This window comes from Drosophila santomea, chromosome X (assembly GCF_016746245.2).
Source record: "Drosophila santomea strain STO CAGO 1482 chromosome X, Prin_Dsan_1.1, whole genome shotgun sequence".
In the NCBI taxonomy this organism is placed as follows: domain Eukaryota; kingdom Metazoa; phylum Arthropoda; class Insecta; order Diptera; family Drosophilidae; genus Drosophila; species Drosophila santomea.
This window is the reverse complement of record NC_053021.2, coordinates 2780637-2801367: the sequence shown is the minus strand read 5'-3', so window position 1 is coordinate 2801367 and position 20731 is coordinate 2780637. Positions and strand designations below refer to the sequence as shown.

General features: G+C 50.3%; 5 protein-coding genes across 10 annotated transcripts in view; 1 reads left to right on the top strand and 4 right to left on the bottom strand.

The window, feature by feature from the left end:
- Positions 1-212: 212 nt before the first annotated feature.
- LOC120455510 (ataxin-1-like) lies at positions 213-1330 on the bottom strand. Its single transcript, XM_039641776.2, has 3 exons — positions 1071-1330; positions 788-1013; positions 213-727 (listed from the first exon to the last, which is right to left on the bottom strand). The coding sequence occupies exons 1-3, from the start codon at positions 1166-1168 to the stop codon at positions 362-364; spliced, it is 690 nt and encodes a 229-aa protein (XP_039497710.1). The 5' UTR covers positions 1169-1330; the 3' UTR covers positions 213-361.
- A 217-nt stretch (positions 1331-1547) lies between these two features.
- Positions 1548-3405, bottom strand: LOC120455507 (probable dolichyl pyrophosphate Glc1Man9GlcNAc2 alpha-1,3-glucosyltransferase). Its single transcript, XM_039641771.2, has 4 exons — positions 3239-3405; positions 2272-3186; positions 2099-2209; positions 1548-2032 (listed from the first exon to the last, which is right to left on the bottom strand). Exons 1-4 carry the CDS (start codon positions 3304-3306, stop codon positions 1585-1587), a joined length of 1542 nt encoding a protein of 513 aa, XP_039497705.1. The 5' UTR covers positions 3307-3405; the 3' UTR covers positions 1548-1584.
- A 121-nt stretch (positions 3406-3526) lies between these two features.
- LOC120455506 (probable basic-leucine zipper transcription factor R) lies at positions 3527-6201 on the top strand. The gene is made up of 3 exons (XM_039641770.1): positions 3527-3726; positions 3875-5258; positions 5321-6201. The coding sequence occupies exons 1-3, from the start codon at positions 3683-3685 to the stop codon at positions 5702-5704; spliced, it is 1812 nt and encodes a 603-aa protein (XP_039497704.1). The 5' UTR covers positions 3527-3682; the 3' UTR covers positions 5705-6201.
- LOC120455505 lies at positions 6201-10164 on the bottom strand. 2 transcript variants are annotated; one of them, XM_039641768.2, is made up of 9 exons: positions 10006-10164; positions 8970-9887; positions 8481-8902; positions 8263-8414; positions 7985-8201; positions 7569-7919; positions 6707-7513; positions 6432-6652; positions 6201-6370 (listed from the first exon to the last, which is right to left on the bottom strand). In XM_039641768.2, the coding sequence occupies exons 1-9, from the start codon at positions 10142-10144 to the stop codon at positions 6220-6222; spliced, it is 3378 nt and encodes a 1125-aa protein (XP_039497702.1). In that variant the 5' UTR covers positions 10145-10164; the 3' UTR covers positions 6201-6219. The 2 variants fall into 2 exon arrangements, with proteins under 2 accessions (XP_039497702.1, XP_039497703.1); XM_039641769.2 differs by having other exon boundaries at positions 6432-6643.
- A 585-nt stretch (positions 10165-10749) lies between these two features.
- The window catches only part of LOC120456674 (coronin-7), a 12158-nt gene continuing 2176 nt past the window's right edge, over positions 10750-20731 (bottom strand). Inside the window, exons 1-15 of one of the 5 annotated variants that reach the window (XM_039643626.1) lie at positions 20573-20661; positions 18134-18668; positions 17548-17734; positions 16931-17487; positions 16720-16872; positions 16027-16569; positions 15352-15535; positions 15211-15284; positions 14943-14975; positions 14692-14864; positions 13710-14621; positions 13301-13646; positions 13102-13237; positions 12943-13043; positions 10750-12881 (exon numbers count right to left, since the gene is read on the bottom strand). In XM_039643626.1, the coding sequence (XP_039499560.1) occupies positions 12789-12881; positions 12943-13043; positions 13102-13237; positions 13301-13646; positions 13710-14621; positions 14692-14864; positions 14943-14975; positions 15211-15284; positions 15352-15535; positions 16027-16569; positions 16720-16872; positions 16931-17487; positions 17548-17734; positions 18134-18442 (3801 nt within the window). In that variant the 5' untranslated portion in view covers positions 18443-18668; positions 20573-20661 and the 3' untranslated portion in view covers positions 10750-12788. Of the gene's footprint in view, positions 12882-12942; positions 13044-13101; positions 13238-13300; positions 13647-13709; positions 14622-14691; positions 14865-14942; positions 14976-15210; positions 15285-15351; positions 15536-16026; positions 16570-16719; positions 16873-16930; positions 17488-17547; positions 17735-18133; positions 18669-20572; positions 20662-20731 lie in introns of those variants that run through there. The other 4 variants (XM_039643628.1, XM_039643629.1, XM_039643630.1 and 1 more) reach the window with 4 other exon arrangements.

Genomic DNA, 20731 nt, shown 5'->3' with positions numbered 1-20731 from the left:
AGTGTGATTGCCAACTTCCCTACCACTTGGATGTGTTCCGCCACCAAACTGCTTGACAGGATCAATTAAATATCATCAATTTGTCCAGCTTTCCTGGGTTAACACTACGGCGAATCGTGACACGAAGACTGCGTACGTCAAAGGGAACTGTTGAATGCAGTCGGCCAAAGTGCCATCTCTGTTCTATTAAGCGCGCGCAATTTGAACCAAAGTTACAGTTACTTTAAACTTTATTTCAGAAAAATAAGCAAAATACAGTGCACTTTTTTGTACATATATTAAATTTTTACGTGCGCGGCGTATACAAGGAATAGTGCTGAATATATTCCTGAAACGCCAGCCAAACCCTTAAATTTGTGGCCTAATAGTTAAGCTTTCCCATCATGTGCTGGGTGTAAACGGCCACAAAACTGGCCATTTGGGCATACACCTGGTACGGATGCTTGAACGGCGGCAATCCATAGCTGCCGGTAGGCGGAGATCCCATCGGAGCTGGCATTTCCATTGACGTGGGCAGATAGGGCGGAGGACATGGTGGTGGTGGCGCCGGCGGAGGAGGACATGGCGCGGCGGGCTGCTCGCGTGGCACCAGCGACAAACAGATGTCGCCCACCTGCAGCTGCTGGCACTTGAGCTCGTACAGCTGCATCGACAACTGTGGATCGCAGGAGGCCCAACCCTGTCCGTAAACAAACATCGGATGACCCGGCTGCACCTCCAAGTCCACCTGAAAAATGAGTCCAAGGATAAGACAAATGTGATTTAAAGAAGTAAATGGCGAATCCACCTTGGCGTGGTGTGTGTCGTAGCTAAAGGTGAGGGTCACGTGGCTGGGGCATCCTCCCCGGTCTATTCTAACGACTGTGGCCTCTCGCAGTTCAAAAATTTGACTACGCAGCGCCGACTGGATGAAGTCCTCGGTGCGTATGTCCTCCACGCGACGCATGGCCCCACTGCCCAGTTCAATGTAGGATCCCCGGCGGAAACAGGAAGCTGAGTCGTCGGAGAACCCGCTGAAATTGAAGCAACTGTTTAACTGAATTAGGAAAAATAACGAATCGTGTGCTTACTTGTTGGACCAATGCTGTTGTGGCGGTGGAGGCGGCGGTGGTTGCCTCCTGATTGGGTCGTAGCCGTGGCCATAAGGGAGTTCCATGTGCATCTGCATGTCGATCTGTTCGCCTGGACGGAAGCTCGTCAACTGAAGTATTCTCTGCCAAGGGAGGCAATTGATATACACTTATTCATTCAGCGCCAGCGTGTTTTCCACGGTTTTTCCAGGAATGTCACCCACTCAGCCGGCCCGCCTGATACCTGTTTTATGGCCCAAAAGGCCATAATCTGGTCGTGCCAACAGGTACGTGGCACCTTAGACGCCGGTGATCGCTACCTGCCCACCGAATTCCGCTTAACAGCCATTGTTCATTGTCCATTGTGTTGTTTGGACCAGAGAATCCTGGCCAGCGGCGCCGAACTGGCTGTTGCGCCAGGCGCCTTGAAGGCTGCTCGACTGCACCACCACCACTCTGAATGCAAGACGTGACCAATTGCGGATTTCTGCTGAAGCCTATTCTAGTGCTCCGTTTATTTGGTTTTTCGTTTTCTCTTAACAGCGGACGAGGACGACGCGGATGACGATGCGATGGCCACTTTGCCACAGCTGATCCCCAGAGCGTACAGATAGTAGGCCCCAAAGAAGTATAGCACTCCCAGCGCCGAGTACACGGAGGTCAGCAGCAGGGGCAAGAAGGGCAGACGCTTGTCTAGGTGCAGCAGGAACGAGAGAAGATGCTCGTAGAACGGAATGGCCAGGAAGCCCAGCATGTACAGCCACTCCAGAGGGTGGAAGCCTCGGAAGCCGGGGAAGATGCGATACAACTGGCCGTACATCATGGCCACGTAGGACATGTACAGAGAATACCGGGGAATGTACAGATCCGCATCGAAAAGCAGCGGAAACAGCGAGAAATAGCCGGCAATGCCAAGGATGTAGGCGTATCTGGCATCTTCCCGGTTCACCAGGGTGAGCAGACTGCAAAAGGTGGGCCTGTTAGTGGGATTCCCTTTGATTGATTAATAGAGGGGAAGGGGAACTTACCAGAGCGGAAGGAGCACCATCAATATGGCCTTCTCGTGGACATGCCAGCCGAAGACGAAGGAGGAGCAGCCGCACAAAACCACGGCTCGCAGGAAGACCAGTGGACTTTGACTGCAAAGAGATGGCGATTAGTTTGCTGTGATATCCTGGAATCAAACCGAAGAAGGCCTCACTTCTTAGGACTGCGGAAGAGCTTCACCAGAATGGGCAGCATGAAGAGAGCGGTGAGAGCAAAAGTCACGGGCGGTGTGATGGCTGGCAGCACCGAGTGCCTAACCTCCTGGACCAATCCTGAAGTGGTAGAGGCACCGCCATCCTGCACCTTCAAAACTCCGGCGGCCACCTTATCGGCGGCGTTGTACATTGCCCAGAAATTGGGTGCCCAGTAGGCGTGCGTTAAGCCACGCTTAAAAGGAAACAGGCGGGAGAGGACCTGCGGCAATTGCTGCCAGAAGGGTCCGAAGGACACGGCGAATGGAGTGAGTCCCACGACTAGCAGCTTGACTATGGCGCCCGCCATAGAAACCACACTCGCCTGCTCCAGGCAATAGAATCGCAGCAGGTATACACCAAAAGCGGGAGCCATGTACAGAAAGATGTGCTTAAAGTTGAGCAACACGGCAAAGGCAAAGGCGCTCCTGAGGAACCGCTGACGAATGAGGGATCCGATGCTTAGGAGCAGTATGCCGAACAGAAAGCCATTGTATTGGAAGTGAATGTGGTCCACGAAGAGGAGTCCCACGTTGAGAAGCAGCAACATTGAGCCGGCAAAGAACTGCTGCGTATCCCTGGCCAATCCCAGTGATCCCAGGCAGCTGCGCACGCCGAGCACATACACTAGATCCGTAACAATCACCGAGAGCCTCTGGAAGTAAACGGTGCCCTTGGACTCGTAGTTCAGGTTATCCACCACCAGCATCCGTGGATCCACGTACTTGGCCACCTGCGAGAGCAGCCACTCAAAGTAGGCAAAGAACGGCGGGTAGTCCAGGGTCCACTCGCTGGTGGCATTCACATACCACTGATCCAGGGGCAAGCTGTGGGTGATGGCCAGCCAGTTGCGATGGACTTCGAAATCCGTGGAATGGCTAAGGATGAATTTGTAATGGGTTTGATAAGCGGAAACACCACAGCACTTACTAGGCTGGAATCAGGAGAATCTTCAGGCCGGTGGCTATGCCCACCAGGTGCCAGAAGAGGTCCTTCATCTTCGTTTCTCTCGGGGATTGGGATTGTAAGTGCAAGTTTTGATTTCGATTCGTTTCTTATCAGCGGTGAGTGCTGTCTGATCTGGCTTGAAAGTGGACGAAATGCGATTATCGATGGTGCAAGCTAGATCTGGCTTGGAAGTAGCCAGGTAGCCCGAAAAAAAGCTATCGTTATCGAACTCGCCAGTTTTCGCCCTCGCCGCCGCCTGGTCACACTGGCGTTCGCGTGTATGCATGTGTGTGTGTGTGTGCGTTACATTACGCATTTGCTTTGCGAATTAGAAGCTAATTGAAGCGAATATTGTGGACTCGAGCCGGTCACCAGAGTTCCACGGTTGCCGCCAACGCCGAGCTAAGGTCTCCAGCCAACCGGGCCATGTACGCCACCAACAATGGCGGCACGAACAAGGCGCCAAACAGGTAAGTTCCGCCTCCGCCAGCAAAATCGAGCGCCCCTCCCCCAAAAAAACAGGCGGTACAGCCGAGATTTTTAATATGTGCGCCGCTCCTTTTTGTTTTCATTCTGTGATCTGTGCGTGATTGCCAAATTAATATGAATCCCCTGCAGCAACGCCACCTCCATGTTCGACAACACCATCACAGTGACGCCCATTAAGATGGAACTGGGCCAGGCGTATGCCAAATCCCAAAATCCAGCGGCGATGCAGCGAAGAACACCCAATGCAGTGGTAGTCACCACCTCCTCCGCCGTCTCTTCCGCCCAGCAACAGCAGGGACAGCAGCAACAACAGCAGACGGTACCCATGGCCAGCCTGGTGTCCAACGCATGCACCCTGGTTAATCCCAGCATGAGTGTGACAGTGGCCACCACCGGAGCGAGCGGCGCCAAGGAGAAGACCACGAAGGCTACACGTGCTCAGGTGGCACGCAAACCACCGCCCACCATCGACAACTTCTGGCCGAATATCGTGAGCGAGGTGCACAGCATCGGCCAGGTTGATGCCAAGCACCAGGTGCTGCCATTGGCGCGCATCAAGAAGATCATGAAGCTGGATGAGAACGCCAAGATGATTGCCGGAGAGGCGCCGCTGCTGTTTGCCAAGGCCTGCGAGTACTTCATTCAGGAGCTTACCATGCACGCCTGGGTGCACACCGAGGAGAGCCGGCGGCGCACGCTCCAGCGTTCGGATATTGCCCAGGCCATAGCCAACTACGACCAGTTCGACTTTCTCATCGACATTGTGCCGCGCGAAGAGATCAAGCCGTCGTCGGCGCAAAAGGGCAAGGATGGCAGTACTTCCAGTTCGAGTGGAATGGCGGGAACAACCAGCAGTGCCGCCTCCACCTCCAATCCAGCCACCTCCAATGCGGCCGCCTCCGTGGCGGGAAATGCTACCGCCACGGGCAACTTTGTAGCCAGTGGTTCCTCCGTACCTGCGGCCACCGCTGGCGGCCTCAAGCTGGACACCACGGGCGCAGCCACCGCCGCCGAGGTGCTCGGCTTCAGTACTGTTAACTCAGACATCTTCTCAGCGCAACTGCAGCAGCAGCAACAACAACAGCAGCAACAGCATGCCGCCCAGCAACAACAGCAGCAGCAACAACAACAGCAGCAACATCACCAGGCGCATCCGCAGCAGGTTCAGATTATTCAGCAGGGCGCTGGTGGTCAACAGTTGCAGTACTTTATCGCACTGCCGGGGCAGCAGGCGGCCCAGCTCGTGCAGCAGGTCCAACAGCAGCCGCAGCCCGCGCAGAACCATCTACCCATCAACATTTTGTCGGCCCAACAACCCACCCAGCAGTTGATACTGACCGCCGGTCCCAACGGTCAGCTGACCGCCACGCCAGCGCCGCAAACGGCTGCTCAGCAGCAGACGGCCCTGCTCCAGAATCTCGCCCAGCAGCAACAGCAGCACCAGCAACAACAGCAGCAGATTCAGCTGCTGCAGCAAGTGGTAACGCCCACGGGGGAACTGACTAACGTGCCGGTAGGTATCACTTGAGCTGATTGCATTGAATCCCACATTGACAATTCCCTTTTTCATTCCAGATCGCCATCAATGCCAACCATTTGCATCTCCTGCAGCGCCTACAAATGCAACAGCAGCAGCAACAACAGCAGCAGCAACAGCAGCAGCAGCAACAACAGGTCATCATCCCAACCCAACTGCTGACGGCCCAGCAACTGCTCCAGCTGGGCGGAGCACCAACGGTCGCCCATCAGCAGCAGCAACAGCAGCAGCACGCCAATCTCACCCAGAGCAATGCCAGTGCGGTGACCAGTGGCACGCCGATCTTTATCAACTCGACTATGGCTGGTGCCCAGGCGGCGACGCAGGCGCAGCAGCAATCGGCGCAACAACAGCAGCAACAGCAGGCACAAACGATCTCCACCATGTCCACGGATCGCACATTAACCGGCGGATTTCGGTAAAAGCTGGAAGTATGATATCCGAACTAACAGTCGGACCAGACGGACAGTTGGCAATCATATCGAAGCATCGGGAGGCATTGGAATCGGGCATTGGCAAGCGGGCATTGATTGCGCCATCCCCTGTCATCCAGCACAATGTATAATATTATAGTTTACGTAGGTGTATACGATTGTATATCGGAGGAGATTATATATAGCTAGTGTCTAAGTCGTAGGCATCTGTGTAGAAACGATTTCTCAATTGTAATTTATTACTGACCCTCCCGCCCCCTGGGAGCAGGTTTCACCTCCTCCAAAACACCGCCACCTCCACCACTTTTAAAACCTAGCACTTAGAGAGAATAATGGGAAATCTAGTGTATGTGACGGGGATGCCACCGGTCCAAAGCATAACCCAGCGTTTCGCGTGGCATCCGCACTTTATTATGTATTTGTACTTCTAACTAAGCTAAGCTCTGATAAACAATTATAAGCCACCAAGGACTATGTGCCAGAAACTCGTGCGCCCCCTGTATTCACTTTCTGGCCAGGATCTTGTTGATGTCCTGCAGCTCGCGAGTGCTCCACGGTTCCAGGGGATCGGGCGGCGATTGCGTTCTCCGTGTGTAAGCGGAACGTCCCCGCTGGCTGTGCTCGTCTGGATCATCACTTTGCTCCGGCGAAACTCTGGCGCACAAGGAAACGTGGGATTTAAAAAAGGAAATGGATGCCAGATATAGGAACTCACTTGTTCCGGCGACGAACGCGAGCACTTTTGGCGCGACGAGCGGCCTCATCCTGTGCCGGCTGACACTTGCGCAGGTGAAACTGCTTCATGGTGGCGTGCACCTCCTCCGCCGTGGGTATATCCTCGCTGTCCTGTCCACCATTGCCGTCCTCGGTCTCCACTTCGGCTTCCTGTTCGATGGTCAGCACCTCCTCCGCAACAGCTTCATCAAACTGGAAGCCCTAGTATTGAATGAACATTTTTAATTCCTATTCGTCCGTTTCTTATCCACTCACCGTATCCACATCCAAGCCAGGTGGTGCCCACACCGAGGACATGGGCTGAAACTGCCCATGGCTGTGTCCCTCGAATCCCTGCTGGTCCCGTCGAATATCCGCCTTGGATAGAGCATTGTGTGTCCGTTTGGCCAGCGATAGCTTGCCGAGAATGGGCCCGCCGCTGTCGCTCTCCTCGGTTTCCACCTCTGCCAGCATGGCCATGAACTCCTCGAGCTTTTTGGGATCGACGATGTCCTTGGGGTCCTGGAACAGGTTGCTCAAATTCGAAATGGGCAATGGCATGGCCATTAGGTCGGGAGCAGCAGAAGCAGCAGCACCACCAGCAGCAGATGGTATTGCAGGAGCGGCCGGAGATGCACTGGCCACCGAAGCCACGGGCAGCGAATCCACCTTCTTGACCATCGGCGCCTGCGGCTGTGTCTTCATCGTTTGCTCCACCAAGTCGAAGGCCTTATTGGCCAGTTGCTGCAAGCCGGCAAAGTAGTGGGGATCATGCGTCTCCGGTCGCTGGTCCGACATCATGATCAGCTCTCTGAAGGGATCCGGTGCTGGCGGAGCGGGCGGTGGAGCTGTAACCGATCGCAGAGTGACACCATTGGAAGAAGCCGGATTGCTAGCGAAGGTCAACATGTCCATGGCGTTGGTGAAGTCGGAGTCCGTGTGCAGATTGTAGGGATCCTTGAGCTTCTGCTTGGTCACTTTAACGGGACTCGAAATGGAGGCCCGTCCCCACATAAGGCGACGCATCTCCTCGCCGGTCATTCCGCGCTTCTTCAGCGCCGTTAGCGTCACTCGACCCACTCGCTGGTGAGGATGGACACAGAATAAGAATGGGTTCATTATGGGAATGGTAACTTACCTTCCAGTTGGAGACGGCTCCCTTCCGCTGCTTGGCCCTCGTCTTGCTCTTGCTCTTGATGACCATCACGCCGCGCACCTCGAATCCCGAGTCATCGGAGGGACCCAGCGGAATGGAGTAGGCCTCCAGATAGCCCTTGGCATCCGCCTGCGGCACAGCGCGCTCCAGGGTTACGACAATCTTGGCCCACTGCTTCATCCACTCCTTCTCCGACTGCTCGATCACAGTCACATAGGTGTTGCCCATCATGGCAATCAACATGTTGAGCAACAGGATGGGCACGAAGATCATAAAGATAACGAACACGGTCTTGGAGAGATTGGGGTATGTCGTCTGGTTGAGATCGGGATACTGCAATGGAATGATATCATTACGAGTAAGAAATCTACGTTTGAGTAATTAATCCACCCACTTACGTTATAATCACCTAGTGTGGTCTGAAACAGGGCCATCCAAGTGCTGGTGTAGGTGTTGAACATGGTGGACTGCACCTGGGGATGTCCCTTGTAGAGGAAGTAGAAGGCCTGCGAGAATCCACACAGCACAATGCAGTAGATGATGCCGAAGGTGAACATGTCGCCCGTGATCATGGAGTAGATCATAGTCACAAAGGGACCCGTCAACCGAATGGCACTGAAATGGAATGGAGGAGGAATGGGGATAACTTCTGGACAAGCCCAGCTATCTAACTTACCCAGCAAAGAACATTAGGAGAAACCAGGAGCCGGGTACAGCGAAAATCAGGATGGCCTCCTCGGTGTCGGTGTCGCCAATCAAACGAAATGGAATGCACGCCAGGATCAGCAAGTTGGAGAACAGGAAGATGGCCTTAGCCGGCGCATGGGACTGTGGAACAAGAAAAAGGATAATGTTAAGCAGAATATAGCAATCTATATATATTAAGATCCCTACCAGTTGCTTGAGAAAGGCGGATAACCCCTGGTTTTTTATCTCGTCGCCCTGCTGGAAGATCACATAGCTTAAGACCCCCACCAGAGTGGCAAACTCGGCGCAATAACGGGCCACCGTCTGGGCATTGTAGTCACCACCACTGTCGCCCTCATCCGTCGGCATGTCCAGGAGAGCGGCTGCCGAGGGATCAGATCCTTCGGAGTCCTCGCCCTCGCCTTCACCATCGTGGGCCGGACGCAAGTATACCGATACGGACAGGCACAGCAGATGGGTGGACAGGATGAGCAGGCGCTTCAGAAACTGGTTCTGCGCAAAGGTCTTCCACTTCTCCTCCAGCAGGCGCTGGATGATGCCGCCGTCCAACATGTCCAGATGCTCCGGTTTGGTGCCGTTCAGGATGATGAACAAGGCTGAATTCCAGTCTGTTTGGGATTGGTAATCAAATCATATCTTTAAAGGATTTCGATATCGACTTTTGGAAGTACTCACTAGTTCTGCCGTCCGGCAGGAGTGTGTCCAGTGCATTGAGTGGGTAACCGGAGCAGGTGATGTTACTGTAGCGCCAAAACTCTCGAGCGGACAGCTCCAACATTTCACGGAATACCTCAGCCCGTCCCAGTTTGCAGGCCAGGGTGAGTGGAGTCAGTCCTGTTTGGTTGACGATGCCATTCTTCGCCGGCGTCTTGGGATGTCGCAGGGCATAGCCGAACATGTCCAGCTTGTCGCACACGACCACCATGTGCAGGATCATGTTACCGAAGGAGTCCTGGGCATCCGGATCGGATCCGCAGTCGACCAGCAGATTGTAGACACTCTCGTTGGCACAGCAGGCGGCCCAGGCCAGGGGATATTCACCCATGTAGGCCAGTCCCTCGTAGTCGGTGCTCTTGGCCGGATTCGCCCGCTGCTGGTCACGTGGCAGGAAGAAACTGCCGATCGCCCGCTGATTGATATCCGCTCCGGCCTCGATCAGATCCGCCACCAGCTCATTGTTGCTATAGGCAATCGACAGGTGCAGGGCACTGGCACCCAGATATTCCTCGCCCTCCATCACATCCAGCGCCAGGTTGGGGAACACACGGAGCAGCACTCTCGCCAACTTGGTGTGCACCTTTGAATCGCAAATGATGAGCACATGGAGCAGACTCTCGCCCAGGGCGCCGCGGTACTGCATCTGCCAGCAGGCCTTGTGGTCCTCCCATTTGCCCAGCGGATCGTGGATGGACAGCGACGCCTCAATGGGTATGGTCACCTCGGTGTGGTCGCGGTACTTCCAGCGTAAGAACTCTGCACGATTTATCACCTGGCCCTTGCCATCGTTGTACATGAAGACACCAAACTGCTCCCGGATCAGCTGCTCCACGGCAATCAGTCCGCCCGAGTTGATGGCGTCGATGAGGTCACCACCTGGTCAGGTTTGGTTATCAGTACTGCTTTTATAGAAACTTCCTGTAACTCATGTTACCAAGGTGCACCAAGGTCACCAAACTCTTGGGACACCTTTTGGCCATTTATCATTACCTACCTCTTTTGTAATCCGCCAACTTATAGAGCAGGCACTTGCAGGCGGTGGCCGAGGATTGCGAGATGACGGCATCCAAGATGGCCCCGGGCTTCATCTCCGGCGCCTTCTTGCGCAGGCATTTCTTCAGCAGGAACTTCATATCCGGCGCCTCGATTCCAATCCCTGCTGCGAACTCAACTGGCGAACTCCTGGTGGAAATGCGCACAACCTTCTCCGCTTGTTTGTTCGATGTTCGATGACCCATGATATCAAGAACGAGAAAGACAGCTCGTTGTCCAGGTAACCCCACCCACCTGACCAAGCCAAGCCAATGGGAGTGAAACTATTTCCTCAAATCCACAAGTCAGTGGGCAGAAATGAGATACAAGTTTAAGATTAATTTTAGGATTTTGAATTAAGATATGAAGCCGCAGATCACAGAAACACTGTTCACATGTATAGTTTCCTTTTGTTTTTTTTATTGAATTATGTATATAAATATATTTTTGCTTTCATTATTATTATTGTAATTATAACTTAGTGCTAGAGTATCGGATGGGGGTTATCGGATATACTCGTACTGTAAAATAAATTGTATAAATAATGTGTATGCTTCTGATTCTGATTCGGATTCAGATTCAGATATCGATTCCGATTCTGCTTGTTCGCCTTCTTCAACCATCCTCACTACTTTCTGCTTGCATTTCCTTTCGATTTCCGCTGTGAATCATCAATCAATCAATCCTTCATTTGCTTATCATCGTATTATATATCGCTTGAAGTTGTATTTTCGTATATTGGTATTGTTATAGATATATATAAATATAAATATAAATATAAATAAGAGACGTTCGAAAACGGTAATCGAATATGGCTAATAAATACAGAACGACATAATATCTGCGGGCGTTCGAGTTGGGGTTTTAGTATCGGATTTTGGAGTGGGTTTACTGGGACATAGGACTTTATGATCGTAGAACTGTGTTCCCGCTTCCCCAAATGGGATCCTGATCCCTATCCCGATCCCAATCCCCGATCTCAGACCAACCTCTTGCAATTCAACTCCTTTGGGACTTTCGGGAATCTTTGACGGGGCGGGCAGGGGCAGATGCAGATTCAGATGCAGATCAGAATGTTTAGCGAATACTTGTCTGTCAGTCGTTCCATGGCGTTTGGATTCAATAAATGCAGCTTGGACTTTGATTTGGAGTTGCTGGAATTGCTTCAGTTTGCGACGTATATGCCGCATGCCTATAACTATGCGTATGGTATGTGTGTATATATAATCTGTATAATAGAACCTTGTTTAGCACAATATTGCCCGTTACCCGAGAATTGGTTGTTGGTCTGTTTTGAATTATTTGAGTTTGAGTTTGAATTTCGATTTGCCACGCTATTCGCCCTACGCGGCTCTGGTTCAGTCGTTCGTTCAGAAGTTCGAGTTCTTGGCCAGCTTTTAGTTACGCTTGGTATACAAAATATATAATATATCATGTATATGTGTATATATGTATATTCTATTGCAAGTACAAAACGTTATTGCCTATGGGTTATGCTACTCGAGATACGTTCTATTGCCTTCCCTCGTTTCCGTTTCCGGTTCTGTTTTAATGGCAACTCATTACATTCCCCCCTTCCGTTCTGATTGGCATCGTACTTTCTTTTAGCGTTAGTAGGGGACGTTCGGGGAGGAGGATTGTGAGGATGGAGATGGACAGCTGGACAACTGACCCATCCGCTGATCAAGTCTTTTCGTTATACATTTTGGAATTGTTGTTTGCATGTCTTTTCGGTTTGATTCGGCTGTTGCAGTATGTTTGATTTACGCATTTTACACTATAAAAATTGTCTCGCTTGATTGTAGTTCTCAGCATTACTTTCATTTTCATTTTCATTAAATTTTTTTTTGTTTTTTCTTTTTTGTTTGGCTACAGTCTATAAGTTTTTCTTTCCTGTCTTGTTGTTGTTGGTTGGGGAATGGGTAATGTGGGGAGGTGGTTTATTTGGGGGATCGAAAGATGCGAAAGACTAGAAACGATGTTGGGGGGCATCTTCGGTTCGATTTGGGCGGGTTTTTCATTTCGGATAGATGATAGGTGGAAGGAGGGTGAAATATTGCGAAAAATGAGATAGTCAGGCACACACACACACACTCTATCTCTCTCTATCTCGTTCTCTCCCTCTCTTACGCACTCACATGCAAACGTGAAACAAACAGAGAGGGGAATACATATGCGTAATGTACATACGTAAAATTAGTATCATCTAAGCGCTTCTCCTCACTTTTCCTATATGGCCACATAAACTGAAGGACACAGGAGAACCGGGGAAATTAATCGTAAGTGTAAACACCTTAATAGGCTAAACTAATTTTGGACTAACTACTTAAATAGCACACACAAACATATATGGGTAAATCAAAAGTTAATACACACACAATTAAAAAAAAGAACATACATAAAAATCAACGTTTAACAAAACGAACAAAACTGGCTTATGATGTTTAATTTGGCAATTATTGAGCAACTGCAGTAATTGGCGGAGGAGCGAGGAACTGAATGCTGGGATGATGAGGGATGAGGGTGTGTGTACGGGAGTGTGTTAGTTTTCTTACTTTCGGCTTAGCTACGAGTTCTCTATATACGCTCGCTCGCAAGTAGATTGTAAATGTCAAGCACTTTGCTGTTTTGTCATGATGTCGTGTCATGTTTAGATTGTTAAAAAAAAGTTACGCCCATTGGTTAAACGCTAAACTGTGAACTGATTTCCATGGTTCATGTCCGCCGCAGATGTTGGCTATACTGCTACTCCTGCCACTCGTTCTCGTCCACGCCCTCCATGTCGTCCTGCTCCAGCTTGGTGGTGAACTCCATACGCGCGCTTACTGATTTCTGGATCTGAAAGGAGCGATTTTTAGTTGGATTCGGTAAATATACCGACTATATGCTTTAATCTTACCTCCTGCTGCTTGTTGATCTCGTACTCGGACTTCTGACCACCGAACTGAGGATGATCCGGCTTCTTGACGGGCTGCGCTGGCACTTGCTGTATGGAAGATACTGAAACGGAGATAACATCAGTTTATTTTGCCAGAATAGAGAGTCAATCATCACTCACAAGTTTCCATGCCCTCTGGCTTGAGGCTGACCTTGGGTGCCGCCTTGTCATTGCTAGCGAACCAATCCTCGGAGCTTAGAGTGGCGCTCCAGGTGATGCGTGTGGGTGGGAACAGATCGTCTTGGAACAGCTCGCTCTGCAAAGCGAATGGTGATTAGAGTCGGGGTAAGGAAATGCCTAAAAGGCATGCAAAACCCACCTTGATGCGGGGCACAGTGAAACTCAGGGGCTCAATTGTGGTATTGGTTAGCCGATAGGCCTTCGAGAACTCCACGCTGGCCACGTCGCAGTGGTTCTTCGTGAGGAAACTGAGGCCCTGGTGCAGCGAGGTGCAACGATGGTGCGACAGTGGGCAGATGTACGGCTCCTCGTCGGTGATCTCGTAGCAGTAGATGGTGGAGTCACCCTTGCCCGTAACAAACAGTGTGGAGCTATCTTCGTCATAGAATGGGATCAATATGGAGGGTGAGACATCCAAACTAGCAGTGTTCAACGGGGCGGACAATTTTTGTGCATTGTACACGCTGATCTGTCGCTCCGAAACCCTGAAAAAGTTATGCAAATGTCAGTCAGAAGTTCACCAAATGGTCGAATTTTCAGAATCCTACTTGTCGAAACCAGTGCAGACGATGTAATGTCCCTCCAACGCCCAGGTGATCCGAGCTCCGCGAGTGCCGACCGGTCCATTGCCTTCCCGTATGGGTGTCTCCGATTTCCTTGGGTTGTATACCCTAATCTTACCATCCTTGCATACGGTGGCGCCCAACCGGCCGCAGGGACTCCAGGCGAAGTCAAAGATCTGATCTGTATGCCCCGAAAGCGAGCACTTCTCTGTCATGGTGCGCAAATCCCACAGCTTGATGGTCATATCGTAGCTGGCGGTTAGCAGAACATCAGCAGCCAGCGGGTGGAAGCGTATGAAGTAAATCTTGTCCAGGTGAGCGGTCAGCTCGCCGGCAGGTGTGTTTGTCGGCTCACTCAATCCGCCGGCTTCAATATGCCAGATTTTTACGATGCCATCGTCGCAGGCCACAGCCAATCGCTGGGCATCAAACGGATCCCACTGGAAGTCCATTATGTTGCTGCCGTTCACGAGCGACGGAATCACGCCATCGGGCAACCGTCCAGGGCGGCTCAACTCAAAGATGGCTATCTTGCCGCCGGGCCCAGAAAGTGGCACTGCGACGCGCTCCTGGTTGGCGTGGAAGCCATTGCACTCGCCCGGAATCTGGCGACTTAGGTTGCGCAAGTTCTCGATGTGCGTGGACTTGTGACCAGGGGTGCCCTTCAAGTGCCTGAACTTGGACACCTTGCCAAAAACGGTGGAGGTGCGTTTGGTGCTGGCAGCACTGAATGCCGTCTCAGTGGCGGATTTTTTAAGTCCAGCGCCGTTTCCGCGGCGGTGCTCCTCCATTAATTTACCCTCTGGGACAGAGATGCGCTTGGTGTCGATCACATTGCCCTGCTGCTGCTGCTGTTGACTGGGCTTCAGGGGCTCCACCTTTGAGTGCTCGCGACGTCTGCAAATCAAAATAGTATGATGAGTATGGGTACTGTGCTTTACGCCTTTACGCGAGGAAGGATACTTACAATGGAACTGGCGACTGAGGCTTCTCGTCCACCTGACTCTTGGATCGATTCTCGTATATACGCCGTCGCTCGGCAAAGCTGCTCCTGGAGGTGCAGTTCCTTCGCAAATCCGCATCCGTGCGATCTTCGCCCTCCGTCGAGTTCTCCGAGGACTCCGAGTTTTGCTCGAATATCTAAGAAGAGTCATGGAATATAAAGTAAAGGATTAGTTTCTGGCAAGTATAGTCAAGTTGGAAATCCCTTTAGCAGACCTTGTCGGATGATTCATCATCGTCAGCCGAGGACTACACAGTTGTTAAGGTAGTTCCCGTTGCAGAGTCGGCAGTAGATCAAGTACAGAAGATAAAGTTGGATTTTAGGGGTTAGTTGGAAGTGATCGGGAGCGTTTCAAAGTTAGTTAGACGGAAGAAGGCGAATTTTGTTGTTGGCACAGGCATGTAATAGAGGGCGAGCAGAACGTTACAGTAGTAATAGAATACAATGGATTAAATATATAGACCCCATTTGACGCGGACTTACCTTACGGCGCTCCGAGGTGGTCAGTGACTTCTGGACACCGTTTCCAGCCACAGCAGGTTCCCTTTCGGATTTCTCTGCAAAGAAAGTAGTGAAATAAGTTGCTTATTAAAGGTCTTTTTTCAGAGAACGCAGTCTCCTTACTTTTAATTTCGATTTCCACAATGAGATCCGGTTTGGCTCCCTGAGCGGGTGTCATCTCCACTCCGCTGTCCTGCCCAACGTTCGAGATATTCTCGTGGGATCCCGGGGCCAAGGGCACAGCGAACACCTTGTCAAACGAAACGTCACCTGTGGTGCTGGAGAAGGGCTTGGGACCCAAACGCGGCTGTGGAAAAAAGAAAACCACGTAGTGTTAGTCGACATCTTAAGTAACAACTCGAATAGAAAATCATAAATTGCGTTTACAGAATTCGCAGAAATACCAACTGAGACAAACTACAAATAGTCTGAATATACAACGGATATCGTAAACAACTGAAAATGTGCCAATAAGAAAACAAAACGAAATGCTATCAACTGAAAACATAATCTCTAGGTGTTTCACAAGAAAACCAAACGGCAAACCAACTGCAAATAAAGTAAAACAAACGTAGAGCACTGAAATATGAATCGGAAGATGTCGCGACTTTGGTAACAGCAATTGCCGTCTCAATACCCGGCAAAAATGGAAAAAAAGTTACCTGAGTGCAACAAAAAATAAGGAAAATACATTAAAACTGTACTTAAAAGTATAATAATCAGCTCAACGATATAATACACAAACAATAAACAAATAGGAGTTTCTGGCGGTTGATTATGAAGTGATGATGACGGCACCTTGTAAGCAGACGCAGCGGTGGTACGAGGCCTCGGGCGCGGCGTGTTGGTGCTGCTGCTTTCCCCAGCGGAATCACTGGCCTCCGGCAGGGAATTGTTGCGCGAGGTGCGCGGCATGGGCTTTGGTGGCGAGTGGCTGCCACTGGCCGAGTGGTTGTCCAGTCCACCGGACGAGGAGACCTCCTCGCTGCTGCCGGTCGAATGCTCCTGCTCGGTGGGTGACTCCTTGTCATCCTCCTGGGACTGGGCGTAGGCATGGGCCTTTTCCTTCTCCGAATCCACCTTGTATTTGGCCTCGAACTTACGGATGAGCTCACTGCACTCGCCATCTGGCTGGGACTGTGAAGGTATGCTCTTCTTTCCATTGCTATCGTTGCTGTTGTCATTGCCGTTCTTCTCCTCAAAGTTATTCCCCTTGTTTAGCATGACAAAATGCTCGTTATCGTTGCGTTTGGCCTGCTGATTTGGTTTCCCAGTAGTGTTGCTCTTGGCCCGCTGATTCTCCAGGTTCTTAACAAAATCACTCAGGTTACCGCGATGAATCTGCATTGATGGCCAAATTGGGGTTAAACAAAACGCCCAAGAAGAGCTAACTATTGAACCCTAACTACATTAACCCTCATTGCCCAGGTCTTCCTTTTTCCAATCTTACAATATATAAGTCGAAATATAAATAAATAAAAGGTTACTTACAATAATTGGCTCATCGCCATGCTCGCGCTTGGCGGGATCAAGGCTCATCTTGGGCACCGCCTGGTTGCTGCCATTCAGCCACTCGCCGGCCACCAGTTCTGTCTTGTAGCCAGTGGTCTCCGGATATAGATCAGCGTGGAAATCACGGTATGTCTGTGGAATTTTCTTATAAGTACTTCAAGGATAAATTTAATATTATTATATTACGCACCTTTCTGGGCACCTGGTACATGATGGGTATGACCATGTTGGAGGTCAATTGCAACACCCGGTTAACCTCTGCCTCCATGACTTTAAGTGCCCGCTTGGGCACCAGACACGCACCCTTTGTCTGCTCGCCAGTATGACGCAAGCCCTCAATTAAATACGGATCCTTGTCCGTAATCTCCAAGTAGTTAATGGTTGTGTCACCTTTTCCGGCTAGGAAAAGCATATTGGTGTCGGGATCGAAGAGGGGCATCAGTATGCCCGTGGAGCAGTCCAGTTCGAGAGTTTTCTCTGGTGTGTTAAAGTTACGCACATCGCGGATGATCACCTGTCGCAGTCGGGCCGCATCAAAGCCTGTGGTCAGGATGCGGTGCTGATTTCCCAGCCACACCACCCGCGAGTCCTTGATGCTCTGATGCGACTCAGCAGTCAGCTGGATGGGTGAACCAGCGGCACGGGGATCGAAGATTCGCACATTCTTATCCTTGCAACTGGTGGCCAAAACGGTGCCATCCTCGCGCCAACTGGCCGACTGTATCACCTCGGGATGCTCATTGTTCGCTGTAGTGACAAAAATACATTTAGTAAGGGTTCCATTTGAAAAAGGATGTTTTTACTCACAGAATATCTCCTTTTGGGTGCTGAGATCGAAGAGAGCCACGCATCCGGCGGCTGTGGAGTACATCAAGCCGTCGGCCGTTGGATGGAAGCCCACTGTCTCTACGCGTCTCTGCTTGTGTGAGAAGATGGCCTCCGGATCGGAAAGCGACTGCTCCAGACCTTTTTCCGGTATGTGCCAGATCTTGACCTGTGGATTGCAATGGGAGTGATTGATTAGCTGAGGGACTTTGTATCATTGACTATCAAATTTGTGACTAATGTGATAGCATTTGTGGGATCTTGTTTTCTGGTGAGTTATTAATATTAATAATAGCACAGTTATTGATTGCTGGTTCTTATCACACTTATAAACTCATCAAAACATGCAACTATTTTATCACTACCTTCTGGGAAATAACAATTAATGTTTGAGAAATGGAAAAAACAATTTTAATATATTATTAATAATATTGCAATAAGTAAGCAAATAATCGGAGTAACTCTTTGGACAAATCATTGGGAAGTGATGACCCACACATAAGATATTTTTGAAAAATTTAGGGGTACTCCCAAGAAATGAAGGATAAACAGTTTGAGGATCTCTTACCAGGCAATCCTGCGAGGCGGTGGCCAGCAGCCCGTCGTGAAACGGGGAGAACTTGAGGTCCGTCACTGTGTCCGTGTGCCCATGAAGCAGCGGCATGGTCTTGCTCTTCCGGCCGCAGTCATCCAGCGGGAGGACAGCGACGCTGGAGCCGGTGTGCTCCCAGTTGAAGGCCATAAAGGCGCCGGAGGCGGCAATGTTGTTGCCGTACGTCTGGTAGCTGCCCACGCAGATCTCGCGGACGCATGCCTCCGCCTTGGGCACAATGGGTGCGGCATTTTTGTACTTGGAAGCCTTGAATCGCCAGGCCATGATTGGCTACTTGGTTGAGATGGGGGGGCTTCGATCCGATGTGATGGCGATCCGATGCGGATGTGGATATGGACGTTCTCTGCTCGAGTGTAGAGTGTCGATTGTGGATTGTATATGCCTGATGGTTGATGCCTGATGGTCGATTGTCACTAGTCCGGTGGCTCCCTCTCAGTCGCTCTCTTGCGCTTCGCTCTGCGCTCCGCTTCTCCGTTTGTGAGTTTCGTTTCTGGAAAATGGCAAAATAGCCGCATAAGTATGATATCACTTGGGTGCGCGGGGGACATTCCACAGTTTGTTATCGCCCTGCCCGCCGCTCCTGACTCATCGTCATCCGAATCCGATAGGGCAAACAATAGCCGATAACCGAATATAAATAATAATACATTTAGCAAGTAGGGGGAAAAAAAAGAGAGATGCACTTGCTGTGGCGGCGATACGACTATTGAAAAGAGAAAGCTGGACAAGAATGGTGTCCACCAAAGCCGGATGAGCCAGCCAGACCAACACTCGCGCATTTGGTGTACGTGTTTGTTTGAGTGTGTATGCGAATGTTTGTTTGTACATCATCAGGAAAGGCGAGGAAAAACACTGGGCAAAAAGTGATGCGATCCGGCCGGTAGGGGTTAATTTGCCACACCTAAGGGTTAGTGATCCTCTCATAGCGCTATTTCTTCACATTCTGCCGAGCTAAACATACATATATTTTGTATTAATTTTCCTAATTTTAAAAGTGCAGTTTGCAAATATTAGGTACGTGTTTAAACAACTGCTGAAAATGGCAACACAAACAGTATGATCCAAGCGGCGGTAAGGGTTTATATGCCACACCTAAGGGTTAACGATCCTTTTGATACATTTCATGGAGAGTTTCACACACATACACTTGTACAAACACAACCCACTTGGCTTGCAGTTTATGGATAACCACAGTAAGCACTCTGTAAGCTAACCATCACATCAGTGTAGTTACACCAATTTGCTTTGGTTCAAACAAATAAAATGTTACTTTGCTAGACAAGAGTTGTTTTTCTACGTATTCAATTAGTTATTACTTTATTTTTATAGTTTTCTCTCTGGTGACCACACTGTAGTTTTCCGAGTGCATTTAGCAAACGTCGAGAGAGCGAGAGCGGGAGGGAGAGAGCATGCGCCAATTCAACTGTTTCTGTTTGTTAGAAAGCGGCAAAACAAATGACCACTGGGGGTAAAAGGAGGCGCGGCTGGGGGACGGCCAAGCAGGTATTGGCCAGCGGAGCCACCAGGTAATGGGGTCAAGTGATTTAGAAAAGCAAAATCAAAGGCAATGTAACGAGGCGATGTTGCAAAGTGAGAGCGAGACGGGCACAGGTGCAACCTGCAGGAGAGCTGTGCCGCTAACGGTTAACTGATGACAGCGGACGGCGTGGGAGAGCACGAGCATCTGCATCCCTATCTCTCTCTTTCGCTTGGTTGGGGGTGGCTAGAAACAAGCCGGCTAGCATTTTTGTTGTTTTCACCCACTGCCCACTAAACACACACACACACGCACGCATTTGCACTTCTGGTGGTTGATTTTTTGGTCACTTTGTTGTTATTCCTGTTGTTGCTGCCTATATGCATTTATTGACATTTTCGCAGGTTTTCCTTCCTTTATTTTGCATACATTGCATTTGATTATTGGGTGTTACTTTCTAGTTTGCGTGCAATTCAATGAAAAGAGGGGTGCATTTTTTTTTTTATACACTTCTTTTCTCGCTTTTCCTTCGTTTCCTTTTCCTTATTTTTTGCAGCACACACCCTGGCGCCGGCAGAAGAAGAAGAGGAAGAATTCAAAGCGGCGGCAATGACAATGACAACTACAAATGCAACAACAAAGGGTGCGCGGGGGTGGAGTGGGGAGTACCGGAGAGGGGGTGGTGCAACTACACCAACAACAACTGCGCAAAGACGACGCCGCTTCTTTTTTTATGGTCAAACAAAGGAGCAGTTTTGCACACACACATACACACACATGCACACTTGAGTTGCAGCGCTGCAACTGCACACCCACACAAACACGCACACGGATAGAAAATCCCGACGATAAGGCTCACACACGCGCGCCGGTAATTAAACTCCCGCTAATAATTACAAATATTGCAATTAGATTACCAATGCAATCAATAAACTACGCGAGAGATCTTCAACTTTTTTTTCAAACGTTCTGTCATTGTCTATCGATAGTTTCTATCGTCGCGTGCTAGAGGTGGCACCTAAACATCGACACATACCGATAGCCCTATCGATGGCGCTACAATCGTCACTTTCTTT

Excerpts from the sequence above, each read along its gene's own strand:
- LOC120455505 (XM_039641768.2), bottom strand. The coding sequence starts at position 10,144 with ATGAAGTTCCTGCTGAAGAAATGCCTGCGCAAGAAGGCGCCGGAGATG. Across the intron at positions 8,415-8,480 it reads CCGCCTTTCTCAAGCAACTG|TCCCATGCGCCGGCTAAGGC; the intron begins GTAGGGATCTTA and ends CTTGTTCCACAG. Across the intron at positions 7,514-7,568 it reads GAGCCGTCTCCAACTGGAAG|CGAGTGGGTCGAGTGACGCT; the intron begins GTAAGTTACCAT and ends CATCCTCACCAG.
- LOC120455507 (XM_039641771.2), bottom strand. The coding sequence starts at position 3,306 with ATGAAGGACCTCTTCTGGCACCTGGTGGGCATAGCCACCGGCCTGAAG. Across the intron at positions 3,187-3,238 it reads ATTCTCCTGATTCCAGCCTA|CCATTCCACGGATTTCGAAG; the intron begins GTAAGTGCTGTG and ends ATTCATCCTTAG. Across the intron at positions 2,033-2,098 it reads ATGGTGCTCCTTCCGCTCTG|TCTGCTCACCCTGGTGAACC; the intron begins GTAAGTTCCCCT and ends CACCTTTTGCAG.
- LOC120455506 (XM_039641770.1), top strand. The coding sequence starts at position 3,683 with ATGTACGCCACCAACAATGGCGGCACGAACAAGGCGCCAAACAG. Across the intron at positions 3,727-3,874 it reads ACGAACAAGGCGCCAAACAG|CAACGCCACCTCCATGTTCG; the intron begins GTAAGTTCCGCC and ends AATCCCCTGCAG. Across the intron at positions 5,259-5,320 it reads GGGAACTGACTAACGTGCCG|ATCGCCATCAATGCCAACCA; the intron begins GTAGGTATCACT and ends TTTTCATTCCAG.
- LOC120455510 (XM_039641776.2), bottom strand. The coding sequence starts at position 1,168 with ATGCAGATGCACATGGAACTCCCTTATGGCCACGGCTACGACCCAATC. Across the intron at positions 1,014-1,070 it reads CAACAGCATTGGTCCAACAA|CGGGTTCTCCGACGACTCAG; the intron begins GTAAGCACACGA and ends CTTCAATTTCAG. Across the intron at positions 728-787 it reads ACGACACACACCACGCCAAG|GTGGACTTGGAGGTGCAGCC; the intron begins GTGGATTCGCCA and ends CTCATTTTTCAG.